Below are 13,119 nucleotides of genomic sequence, written 5' to 3'. Positions count from 1 at the left end.
GATTATTTGTGTTATTCAGGGCATTCTCTTCGCCAGGCCTGACTGTGTGGTAGAGAGCATTGACCTGGCACTGCTGTGGCTCCATGAGTCATGCAGAGTGTACTCGGACAGACTGGTAGATGTCAAGGACCTGCAGCTCTTCAGGAAGCTCCAGATGGAGACTGTGCATGAATGCTTTGAGGTGCAACACAGATTCTGATAAACGTTGTAAACAGTATAAATTGCTGTTCTTCACCTTCTGATGATAACTTTGACTGAAAGATTTCAATGATTTATTATGCTTGTCCTCTTCCAGGGACTGGAGGACAAAAAGGTGACAAAGCAGCCCCTCCTCTATTGCCACTTTGCCCAAATGGGCGATGAAGCCTCCTATGCGCCTGTTACAGACTGGGCTGTGCTCAGGTCCATCCTCACAGATGCCCTGGAGAGCTACAATGAGCTCAATGCAGCCATGAATCTGGTGCTGTTTGAAGATGCCATGCAACATGTGTAAGTATAGCTGGTTTGCATATTATTATAATAATTCTATTTTCTGTTGTGTACTTAATAAAATGTTTTCCTTTGATAATGTTCTTGAAGTGATTTGCACACAAAAATCCATCTAAAACACTCAACACACATCAACTATAAAGTAGTAAGAAAAGTAAATAAGCAGTTTTCTGAAATATAAAGATAATGTTTAAAGTTAAAAGTTTAATGCAGTAAGGGAAATTAATATACTGTGAGTTAATGGCATAGTAATATTTGGTTGGGTAGAGATGGTTCATGCCATAACAAAGATTATGTTGTTACCAGCTGTCGCATCAGTCGCATCCTGGAGTCTCCAAGGGGTCATGGCTTACTGATTGGGGTCGGGGGCAGTGGGAAGCAGAGCCTGACTCGTCTGGCTGCATACATATCCTCTGTGGAAGTTTTCCAAATCACTCTGAGTAAAGGTTATAGCATCCAGGACCTCAAGGTAAATACTGATTTATTAAAATGTTTCAGCCAAACAGAACATCAAGCGCAGTCATAAAATATGCCTTTATGAAAATGTATACTCTTTAACAATTCACTTAAATCAAAGTTTCTTTAAAAAAAAATCCCTAGAGCAGTTTTCCCTCTGGCTGCATGCAGGATATTGATGTAATTCAGTTTTATTCAGCTTCCCCAGTGATGCGGAAATACTTGTCAGATACTATTTAAAGCCAGTGGGAAATGTTTCAATATTTCATTGATGAAGCAACTTTGTCAATTTAACCATTTAATAGCCTCTTAAAAATCAAAGGCGTTATCATGGGACTTGAGATATCTCATTGATGATTGTTGATTTGAAATTTTCTAGTGGACTGTACATCAGTGTGAACATTATACAGTAGGTGTCCATTCACAGCATGTGTGGTTTTATTTAGATGGATCTGGCAGGCTTGTTTCTGAAGACTGGAGTGAAGAACCAGCGCATGGCTCTTCTCCTGACTGATGCACAGATACCTGATGAGCGGTTTCTGGTCATTATTAATGACTTACTGGCATCAGGTCAGATTCTAACGCCACAATAAAAATACTGTGTTTCAGCTTATCAGACTTATTTAGTCTTTCATTCTGAAATCATAAAGTTGTATGAAGACTGAATATTTGTCAGTCTGTGATTATGACTGTGCCTTTCCCTCTAGGAGAAATTCCTGAGCTCTTCAGTGAGGATGAGATTGAAGGTATTGTGTCAGGTGTGAGAGCTCAGGTCCGAGCCCTTGGACTGCTGGACAGCAGGGAGAACTGCTGGAGATTCTTCACTGCTCAAGTTCGACGACAGCTCACGGTCTAGTCTTTCAACTTTTCCTTCTAAAGACATTGTTATTCAGCAGTGCTTCTAGCCTTATCAGTCTGAAGAATGAAAGTTACTGAGATATAATTGCTTTTTCACTTAAGCAGACTTTATCTTGATAATGTGTTCAGTTATTTGTCATTGCTATTCTGTGATTTCTAGGTGAGCTGCTTTCTGTCAACATGTTATTGTTTCCTCTTAAAACTGGGGTAGGCAGTTTTCTAGAAAGGCAAAAAGAGCATCCCCCAACTCCCCTCTCCGTCCTTCTGTCATACAGTAATCTGTATGAGTATTAGTCATTCAAGGTCATTTCAAATCATCCCGATTGTGATTGTGATCCTGATGCCATTATATCGCGGAAGTTCTATGAAAATTACTGCCCTGGTTTCTTTTCAAACTTGTGGGTCTGTAAAGCCCTTTAAGATGACGCACTGTGATTTGAGGCTCTAACTACCTACACATCAACTTGAATTAGCTGCAGCTGTGAGCCTTTGGCTAAGGTTAGCAGAAGGCAAATCTACCAGCAACAGTTTTTTTCCATCTCTGAAGTGCTTTGCCGATATTGACATATTTTATTTAGTTAATTGTCAGACTCTCTTTGAGGCTCTCTTTTTGATGAGTCCGTCTTCTTTTTTTTATGGTTCCTTGCTCTGTAGGCAGATGTTGCAAATACTGGAATAGCAACCGTTTTTGTGTGATTTTCTAAGATTAAATCAGGCTTTCACAGACTGAAAGGTTTATATATAGTTGTTGGAGCCAATCTGTGACCATATTTGGACGAGAGGGTGGAGCTGTGGAGGAGCTAGGGGTGGATCTTAGTTGTAAACTGTAGTGCCAGAATGCTGTCACTCATAGCCTTTAATTATGCATAATTTAAAGCTTTAATAAAATTAAAACGGGTGAGTTATATAAACATCCATCGCCTGCAGAGTTGTCATGAATGGTGAGATTATCTAAAGAGACTTAAACCGTTTTTTATACTAGTCTATAACAATGTTTATTTCTGCTGTGAAGTTGGACTTTTTAACATGGGTGTCTATGGGGTTTAACTCGCTTTTGGAGCCAGCCTCAAGTGGCCATTTGAGGAACTGCACTTCCAAGTTGGCTTCATTTTTCAGCCCCCGAGGTTGCCGCTTAGTAAATTCCTCAGCTAGTCTGTTGACTGCTTGGTCTTTTACTACCCTTGAAGCAATAATTATTCAGATTCTGTTTGCTATTGAAATGGTGGTCACATAAAATGACCAACACAAAACAGAAACACAAATCAGATTATTATTGTACTAGAAGATTTTGGTAGCACTTGAATGTGCCCTCACAACCAGAAATTAATAAAATGTTACACATTCTCCAGCATGTTTACAAAATTAAAAGCACAGCTGCTGTGTAGTGTTATTAAATATGTTTGACAGGCTGGATTACCAGAGCCAGACAAACTGGGGGGTTAAAAGGAAGGAAATTCTTGTCTCGGTACACATGCATGCCATCCAGCTAATCTTTGCGCCAGGGCCTCTGGTGGCGTCACCGTCTGCTCCAGCCAACTGGGAATGTGGCTGCCTGGTATATGCCAAGGCGATGAAAGTGGGGGCACAGACGGCTGCCAGTTATGGGTTTCCCTTTTGGATGCATCTGCAATATCTATGACCTGTGTTGATTTTCAAATGTGCACTTGACTGTATATCTTGTCATGCTCAAGTATGGGGATGCATGTTTGCACAGACATGTCTGTGTATGTCCGCTTGGGTGACTCTTTGTCTCCCTGCTTCCTTCTTTGTAGGTGGTACTGTGTTTGTCTCCTGTGGGCAGTGCCCTTAGTGTCAGGGCCCGTCGGTTCCCTGCTCTCGTCCAGTGCACCACTGTTGACTGGTTCCATCCTTGGACCTCAGAGGCTCTGGAGTCGGTCAGCTACAGGTTCATCCAAGAAATTGAATACATTGAGGTCAGGCCTTTGAACCCACATGCTTTATCTCTCTCACCCTAAAATTCTTGTTGAATGCTCTTCCTCAGACTTCCACCGCACATTATTGCAAGCAATAGTTTGAGCTGTCAGTGATGCATCTATGGGTGTGACACACAGCACAGCATCGTCCCTAGGTTTGCTATGTACCCCGCTTCCAGACTGAGTTAGACTTTAATGAACACCTTCTAATTACTACAGTGCAGCTGGATTAACTTTTCCATAGATCCCTCATCATTAGTTCTCTGCTGAGGAACTGACAAATTGCCGAACACATGCCTGGAGACTCACAGTGAGTGCAGCCATATCATTGTTTTCCATCATAGCAGAGGAACGATCACAACCCAGGATCATTTATGTTAATGAGAGAAGAGTGATTAAGCACATAACGACCCTCTAAGGAGGCACAGCTGTCACAACCAGGAAGTGTCATCACATATGTGAACATGTGCCAGACTATTACTTTCCACTGTTTTAGTGTGTGTGTGTACATCTGTCTATGTGGGGAAGTTAACATGAAGCAGAAATGTGTGTTGTAGTAGTATCTGTAATACTTATATAATAGTTATAATTTTATAAGAGCATTAGAATATATTCACTGAGGTTATTAGCCATGATCTAAAGTATACACAAAATAAAATATTAGATAGTAGGGGAAAGACTGCAAAGTCATCTCCAGCACTAATATTATCAGAAGTAGGAGGTGAAGTTGAGTAATGGTTGTAGCAGCAGCTGTAGTAGACCAGTGTTCCAGCTTGGGATTGTAGTTAGAGCTGCAGTAATTATCAATTAGTCAATTGTGAGAAGAAAAACTCATTAGATTAAAAGAATTTTAATAATTGAATAATCAGTGTCATTTTTTTAAAGTGTTTTTTGGGGGGGTTTGAAGGAAAATGCAATTGTGTTACCAGAGCATTAATTACAAAGATATAAAAAGTGTCAATTGACATGTTACTAATCACCAAACAGCTTAAAAAGACTAAGAAAACTAAATGCAACCAAAACAGTCAGCTAATGGTTAACCATGTTTGTGATAGACACTGATACTCAGTACAGCAGCATATCACCCATACCAAAACAAACACAATATTGATAGCACAAAATTGAACCCACAAAAGTTGCTTCAATCAGGAAATGAGTTGGAGTTGACGTCGATTTTCATGCAAAAATGCGTTTGCTTGTTCCAGTTTCTTGAATAGCATTTGATCCCTTTCTTTGTCATACATAATTGTAAACAGAATATGTTTCGGTCAAACTAAACATGATATCAAGACATTACCATGGAGATATTTAAAAAAAAATTCTGATGTTAAAGACTGAGCGATTAATTAAAAAAATAATCAGCAGATGAATCAGTAAAGAAAATAATGTTGGTTGCAGCCCTATTAGTAGTAGTAGGAAAGGAAGAGGAAGACGTAATCATTTCCATTTTGTGGATGCAGAAAGTTCTGTTAGTTTAAGTTAATGTGCATTAATAACAAAACACTTTGAAAAGTTGAAATAAAAACAATATGTGAGACATTAATGTATATTTAAAGTCATTAATGATTGTTTGTCTTCTTAAAGAGGCTGGGAAACAAGAAATTATCATTTATTTAAAGTTAGAAATGCACAACCCACTAATAGATGTTACACGTGGCCAATCAATGAGAACTTCTCTCGCATCTCAACTGAACATAGCATGCTTTGTCAAAAAGCATTATGTCAGATCTTAATTAATAATGATTTTTCCCTACTGGCTCCATGATCATTAGCAATGGCTTTTTGTGAGTTATGGTTAGGTTTGATCTTTGTATTGTCTGCTCATTTGTTTTTGCTTTAATTGATCGCTAACTGTATGATTAATAGAGGCTCTGTGTCATTGAGCACCATATGATGAATACCTTGTTGGAATGTAGTACAAAAGCCGCTGTAGACAGTGTTTAGAAAGTTGGAGGACATCGGAGATAATGTAAACAGTGTGCATGTTTTACTAGCTGCATGTCAGTGGTCTAAACACATTATTTTCACAGAGGTTTCAAAGCCTAATCATTCCTGCTAGCTGCACCTAAATTTCAGATTGAGTAAGTCAGGGCCAGCCAAGTAAGATGGCAAAACTTGTAGATGAATTCAAAATTTATGAAGATAATATTTCAGTCCCCATCAGGTTGGGGATGTTAAACTCCACTCAATTCAGCTCACCCATTTCTCCCCTCTCCCCCCTTGTCTGCTTATTTTTACAGCCTGCCGTCCAGGAATCCATCAGTCTTTTCATGGCCTACGTTCACACCAGTGTCAACCAGGCAAGTGAAAAATACCAGCGCAATGAGAAGAGGTACAATTACACCACCCCCAAGAGCTTTCTCCAGCAAATCACACTGTACAGGAACCTTCTGGAGAAGAGCCGGGCTCAGCTCCAGCACAAGATGAACCGGCTTGACAGCGGCCTTCAAAAACTCCAAACCACTGCTGCTCAGGTAAATGTCTTTATTATATACTGTAGCGGCTAAAATTGGGGTTCGAGGTACAAGGTTGAGGTAGTTAAATTAGGAATAGTCTTTGATTTAAACGGTGTGGGGGGGGTTTCCCTGACATTAAGTATATTACACATTCAAGTATGTGTAATAATTTTTTTCTGTGTTTAAGGTTGAGGATCTGAAAGCTAAACTGGCATCCCAAGAAGCCGAGCTGACCTTTAAAAACCAGAATATTGAGGCTCTGATTACAAAGATTGGACTGCAGACTGAGAGGGTGAGCAGCAAGAGAGAGGCTGCGGATGCTGAGGCACAAAAGGTGAGATATCCTACTGCATATTAGTTTCCATTTACTGTTTGGTATTGCAGTCTTCAGAGTACCATGCCATTTACAACATAAACCTTTTTTCTTATCAGTTTTGTTTATTGAAATTTTCAGGACATACATTTATCGGTAGTTCAGTGTCTAAATTTTAGTGCCCATTTCCAGACAAGTAAATATGCACTGGTAAATACTATATGTAGAGACAGTGATAGTATAGAAGTAGTTTAAATAGTGGTAATAAAAAAGTAAGAAAAAAGAAATACTACAATAAAATAGAAATAAAAATTAATTAATCAAAATAAAAAATAAATAAAATAGAGGGATGGTAATAGTAATACAAAACTCAAAGTAACAATGCCATACTTTTTGTAAAAGGAAAGGTATAGTTGTTAAATATGTCCTCTGAGTTTTACATACACTCTTTGTGATTCAGTTCATTATGGTTGCTTTCATATAGGTTGCTGTCATCCAGGCAGAAGTCTCAGTCAAACAGAAGGACTGTGAAAATGACTTAGCCAAGGCAGAGCCATCACTGACAGCTGCCACAGCAGCACTGGACACCCTCAACAAGGTGCTTCATTTTACAGTATCAGACTATTACAGTCTCTCAAATCTCCAGAAAAGATATTATAATGTTTACGACTCTTTTTTAGGTAAATCTTACTGAGCTGAAGGCCTTTCCAAACCCTCCTGCAGCAGTGATCAACGTAACAGCAGCTGTGATGGTTCTGCTAGCTCCCCGCGGTCGAGTGCCTAAGGATCGGAGCTGGAAGGCGGCGCGGGCCTTCATGGGCAAGGTTAAGCTGTCATCGTGTCAATCACATCTGCCTGATTAATGCCAATTTAATTTGTGTGTGGGCCTTGACCCTGGCCCTGCCCAGCATCTCTCCAGTGCTCACATTACAGCTGGATGGCTCTATGAATATGCTCACTCAGCAGGGGAGCAAGTGTGTCGACCTGTTTCTCAACCTCTAGCCAATGTTAATGTAATAGTGGCCATAAAAGGATGTATTTGGTTTTTAAAAAGGCTGTAGAATATAGTAATGAAATGGGGGAGAATTTTTTCTTTTCTAAAAGCATGTTTTAGCATTTTAGACTTAGCAGGTTTTTTAATGTATTGGTTGTAGGTTTTCTGGTAGGTTAAAAAGTGTGTATGCATCTGATATGCATGATTTAGAAAAAACATGTAGTGCCATTCAGTGGGTAAGATGAACATGGTTTTAAAGGTACTTTTTACTAAAACTAAAACTAAAAAAGCTTTTACATCCAGGATGATACATTTTATATTTTACATGCATATTCAAATGCATTTTGGTAAGTCCCTTTGACACTGCCTGTTTAAGGTGAGAATGTTGCGCCATTACTCCGCCTTGCTGTTCTGTACAAAAGGTACGAACGTAGAATGGGGGGTTACAGCTCACCTTTAAACTTGCAACAGAGCTAGTAACAGAGCCAAATTGACATCCGTGTAAAAACTGTAAGGCGGCAGGACGGGACAGGTGTGATGTTTTGACAACATGTTATGTGTGTGATCCACCGCCGGGAGATTTGAAAAGAAGCTAGCAGCAGTTAGCAGATCAGCTGCCGAAAAGCAGGGATGGCAAATGATTGTTACGCCACGTTATACCATTGTTATTGTTTAGAAAGCACTGCCCTCAGCGTTTGTTATATGTCACACTAGAGACCAACGCCGTCAAACACGTCACTCTTGTCACTCTCGTCGGGCCTCTTTTGCTTCTGGAATGCCGGCATAGCTACTAAAATCACACACTGTGCGTCATAATACCTGTGTTGTTTGTCTCTACTCAAAAAAGCAAAGTTGGCACAATGAAGGTTCGTTGTTGCAGCGGTATTGCGGGATCTCTGTGTAAAAGGGCTGTAGTCAGTGTTACCACTGTGGTTTTTCATTATATTAGTTAGTTTAGCTTTTGACTTTATGATTTTAATGATATAGGATCTGTTGGAATTGATCCATACTGATTTCATTCATAAAATAAAATAAAATAGAAACAACATAAGAGATTATACAATTTGTGTGACGTTTAAAAGAGAAAGAAATCAAATTATAATCCTTGTTGTTTGGGTCTGTCTCTTGTAAATGTAGCATTAAACTGCTTTAGTTTGTGACATGTTCTGTATATGTCTCTTTTTCAGTTTTTTTTTTAAATAAGAAATGCTGGTGCAGGTATTAATGTGTCCGCTGTATTTTTGTTTTCGTCCGTCAGGTGGATGATTTCTTGCAGGCCCTGGTGTCTTACGATAAGGAGCACATCCCTGAGGTCTGTTTGACTGTGGTGAAACAAGAGTATCTGAGAAACCCAGAGTTCCACCCTGATCTTGTACGGACCAAATCTACAGCTGCAGCTGGTCTCTGTGCCTGGACTATTAACATTGTCAGATACTATGAGGTCAGGCAGTGCCTTCAGATGAGTTGAAGTTATGATAAATGTTAATACATGTTGTATTTCCTACAAGAAGGTTTGCTCTTAATTACAGAGCTTTTTTTTTCTTAATGTATGCCTCCCTTTTTTTGCAGATTTATTGTGAGGTCATTCCAAAGAGGCATGCACTATCACAAGCTAATGCAGAGCTAGAAACAGCAACAGCCAAAATGTTAGCAGTTCAAAAGAAATTGGCGGTAAGTGCAATGTTATGATTATATTTAATTAAGTCACTTAGTCTAAAAGCTAGATTTTCTTAATGGTGTCTGATTTCCATGGGCTCCTTTGGTTTGTTTTTCCAGGATCTTGATGCCAGCCTACAGAGCCTAACAGCTCAGGTTGAGAGGGCTACATCTGAGAAAATCAGTTGTCAGGAGGAGGTGACGCGCACCAACCAGACCATAGAGCTGGCCAACCGACTGGTCAAGGGCTTAGAGGTAAAACAAGGAGAAGTAGAGGAGTTTGTTAGTGTCATTGGGGCTGACCTGGCAGAAAGTAAACTGTCAATTTGCCGGAGGCATGCATGGAGAGGCGCTGGTAATCGAATTGCATCAGTAATCTGGACTAGAAGTTGTTATGTCCTGGCAAGCTAGCCTGACAGTTGTGTGAGTAGATCAGGCAGAGGGAGATTTTACAGCCTGGCCCAGCAGCATACTGGGGACTTGTGAGACAGGTAGAGAGGGCTGGACCGCAGAAAACGCATGGCTGAACTGGGCAACTGGCTGGCTGAACGGTTTCCAAATGGAGAAAGAAAGAGAGATGGCAAGAACGCTACACTAACACTGCTCTCAGTCAGTGCAGTGGAGAGGTTGTGTATGTACAGAATGGTTGTTTGTGTCTTTACTGTACACCTAGACGATATACATGGTGTGTGTGTGCGTGTGTGTGTGTGTGTGTGTGTGTGTGTGTGTGTGTGTGTGTGTGTGTGTACTTTTCCATGCTCATGTCCTTGGACAATCTCTAGTTTGTAGCGTAATAATAATTCATGCTCGATTTTTTTTAACAAATTGGAAGTAAGGGGCGTTATGGAATCTGAGTATTTGTAATATATACATTTTAAATGTTGCATATTTGTATAATTTGTTGAATATTAATCTCTTTTGCCTTCCCATGCATGCCTTTTTCATTCTACAGTATGTGTTATCTTTATGGATGCTAATGTGAACTAAAAGATGGCCATTTCAGTGGCCATTTTGTAGGTTTGACTCTCTTATTGCAGAAAATAAATGCGGTTTGCATGGAACAGCTTGGCTTTTAAGCATATCAAGATAAATGTTTTGTCTTTATGGCATTGACCTGGAAGCAATAGTGTTCAGACTAATAAATCAGGCCGTCTATATTTAATCATTAACTTACCTCAAAGCCTCAACAGCTGTTGGAAATTAACAATGTCTCACCCCAGACTGAGTGATATTACAGGCAATCCATAATACATTAGAGTAAAATTATAGTGATTTTTAACTGTCTGAGAATTTATTATGTGACATATTCTAGATCCACAGCCCCTTGTAAGAAAATGCCATGCATGATTTATTGTTGTAGTGCTGTCACAGTCATAGTATTGAAGGTTTAAATGAATGCTAAATTGATGCAGCGAATCTACAGCCAAACTTCCAGAGCTATTTTAAGGGAATTGCAGTTGTATGCTTTACTGCTTACATCTTCCTAATTTGTACATTATAAATGGAGTGGGAAGTTGCCCAGCATGTACATTTCCCTGCAGTGTAGATTCTTCTTCAGTTCTTCAGAAGCTAGAAGCATTCGCTGTGTAAATTAATTTTCTTTGTGTCTCCTGTGTAATTTTAAAATTATATTGAGGCCTGGTCTTTGTGTCTCACAGTCAGAGAAGGAGCGCTGGTCCCAGGCAATTGTCGAGTACAAAAAGCAGCAGCAAACCCTGTGTGGTGATGTCCTCATCACTTCAGCATTTGTGTCTTACATGGGTTACTTTACTAGACAGTATCGTGTGGACCTCCTTAACAACACATGGATCCCTTTCTTGAAGTCTCTGAAGGTAAGGCCAGTTTTGCAACAGACTTATTTTTGTTCAGAGAGCAAAATCACACAGCAGAGTCTGTGAACTAGAACTCAATGTACTGCTACCAGCGCTCCAACTAGAGTGACATCATTCCTCGGTTTCTGTTCCAGGTCTCTGTACCCCTGACAGACGGCCTGGATCCAATCCTCATGCTTACAGACGATGCCACTGTGGCTGCCTGGCATAACCAGGGCCTGCCAAATGATAGGATGTCCACAGAGAACGCTTCCATCCTGACCACCAGTGAGCGTTGGCCGCTCATCATCGACCCTCAGCAGCAGGGCATCAAGTGGATCAGAAACAGGCTAGGGTCAGAGCTGAGGGTGGTGCAGCTGGGACATAAAGGGTGAGAAGGGGCTGTATTCTGATTGCATTTATAATCACCTTTTAATGTATCAGTTTGTGTTGTTTGTCGTCCTTTCTGTTATTAGTCTGTATTTTTTTCAGAGATTAAAATCTCTCCTACCACCACATTCACAGACTGTTAAGTAGTGTTAATTTTTATTAGCATTTTTTAGTCTTAGTCCTGTGGCAAATGTCCTTGTTAGTTTTTATCATATTTAGTTAACCTCATCCTGTTTATTTAGTTTTCAATCAAATTTTAGTTGGACAAAGGTTTGGGAATTCTAGTTTTATCTTTATCAAAGAAAACCATAACTGCTTTTATCCAGTTTTAGTCAATGAAAACTTTTGACATCTTTTTTTGTCTTTTTTAGTCATCAGATGATATTAAACATTTCAGTCAATCCAGTCTAAACCAAAACCAATAATTTTGTCATTTTAGTCAAACTTACTTCTCATAAGATTTTATTTATCATTATCTGATGAACAACACAGGTCAAATAATGGACAATGCAGCTCTACAAGAAGTATTATGTCTAGTGGTAGTATCAGTTGAAGGAATACACCCAGACAGCTCTGTTGTTGTTATTGTAAATTTTAAAGTTACAGTTTGTAAATCATATTTGCTGAAACTGTCTATATTCTGAAAGAAGAACGTGTCACAGATAGTCTGGAAAAAAATGTCCCTCCTCCTCTTCCTCCTGCTCCTAATGGCATTCGCTAGAATCAGACCATGCCGTGATAGTAGCAACAAATCAGAGCTGAGGAGTCTCTAATGGAGCTGTCAATCACATCAATCACTCTGTGAACTGCGGTCAAACTATCACACTAGGCAGTGCTTATCAAATATGAATCAAGATTCTGTTACTGCATGGCCTATTTCTTGCCTCAAATGTTTTCAGAAACACATTTTAGTGTACTGTTTAGCTGTAAAATGAGAAAGTAAGTCCGGCTGGTGGGTGGTGCTTGGTACTTCAGTAAACTGTATTCACATGACAGCGAGATCACAGCGCCCATGTGCTAAATAGTTATTGTATTCTTCTTTTACTTGCTCATTAATTGAAGTTTGCAGCTGTTAATCTCGAACCCTGCTTTTTAGCCTGTGCAAAATTGATGTGACACAACAGAAAATATCGGCCACTGTCATCAGTTAATGTCATCCTATTTGCCGATACTGTTCTCCTTTTACAGCTAAACAGTACACTAAAATATGTTCTTGAAAACATTTGAAGCAAGAAATAGTTAATGCAGTAACAGAATCTTGATTCATATTTGATCAGCAATGTCAAGTTTGACAGTTTGACCACAGTTCACGAGTTGTGATTGACATGACTGATAGCTGCTTTAGAGACTCCTCAGCTCTGATTGGTTGTTTTTGTTTGCATGTGGTAAGGCCATCAGAAGCTATACAAGGCAATAGAGTAGGCAGAGATTATCTGTCTCATTTATTATTTATGTCTCATTTGCTGTGTGAATACAGTGACAGTTTCAGCAAATATGACAAAATACATTTTTTTAAAGTTACCAACCACAGCTTTTAATAAGTAGGTAACTTTGAGTCCTCCTGACAGGGCTCATTTTGTAGCCCTGATATGGTGCAGCACAGGAATTGGAACTGCTGCACTGAAAAAAAACGTCTAGAATATTTCATCTCATCTTTTTTGTCAGTAAAAATAAAGAGAGACTTTAGTGAAGTTTTTGTTTTTTAAACGACATTTTAGTCTTATCTTTTCCCGTCAGCAATACTGCATGTTGATTGCGTATG

The 13,119-nt window shown here is 39.5% G+C and overlaps 1 protein-coding gene across 1 annotated transcript in view; it reads left to right on the top strand.

The window, feature by feature from the left end:
• The window catches only part of LOC126392011 (dynein axonemal heavy chain 11), a 50,387-nt gene that overhangs the window by 21,688 nt on the left and 15,580 nt on the right, over positions 1-13,119 (top strand). The window contains exons 50-64 of the mRNA XM_050047099.1: positions 20-181; positions 296-489; positions 796-958; positions 1,392-1,515; positions 1,653-1,795; positions 3,576-3,737; positions 5,978-6,211; positions 6,381-6,527; positions 6,991-7,104; positions 7,187-7,330; positions 8,759-8,941; positions 9,070-9,171; positions 9,277-9,411; positions 10,815-10,988; positions 11,123-11,358. Of these exons, the coding sequence (XP_049903056.1) occupies positions 20-181; positions 296-489; positions 796-958; positions 1,392-1,515; positions 1,653-1,795; positions 3,576-3,737; positions 5,978-6,211; positions 6,381-6,527; positions 6,991-7,104; positions 7,187-7,330; positions 8,759-8,941; positions 9,070-9,171; positions 9,277-9,411; positions 10,815-10,988; positions 11,123-11,358 (2,417 nt within the window). The remainder of the gene's footprint in view (positions 1-19; positions 182-295; positions 490-795; positions 959-1,391; positions 1,516-1,652; positions 1,796-3,575; positions 3,738-5,977; positions 6,212-6,380; positions 6,528-6,990; positions 7,105-7,186; positions 7,331-8,758; positions 8,942-9,069; positions 9,172-9,276; positions 9,412-10,814; positions 10,989-11,122; positions 11,359-13,119) is intronic.

Source organism: Epinephelus moara, chromosome 6, assembly GCF_006386435.1.
Source record: "Epinephelus moara isolate mb chromosome 6, YSFRI_EMoa_1.0, whole genome shotgun sequence".
Taxonomy (NCBI): Eukaryota; Metazoa; Chordata; class Actinopteri; order Perciformes; family Serranidae; genus Epinephelus; species Epinephelus moara.
Note: the sequence above shows the minus strand (reverse complement) of the source record. Positions and strands in the feature narration are given on the sequence as shown.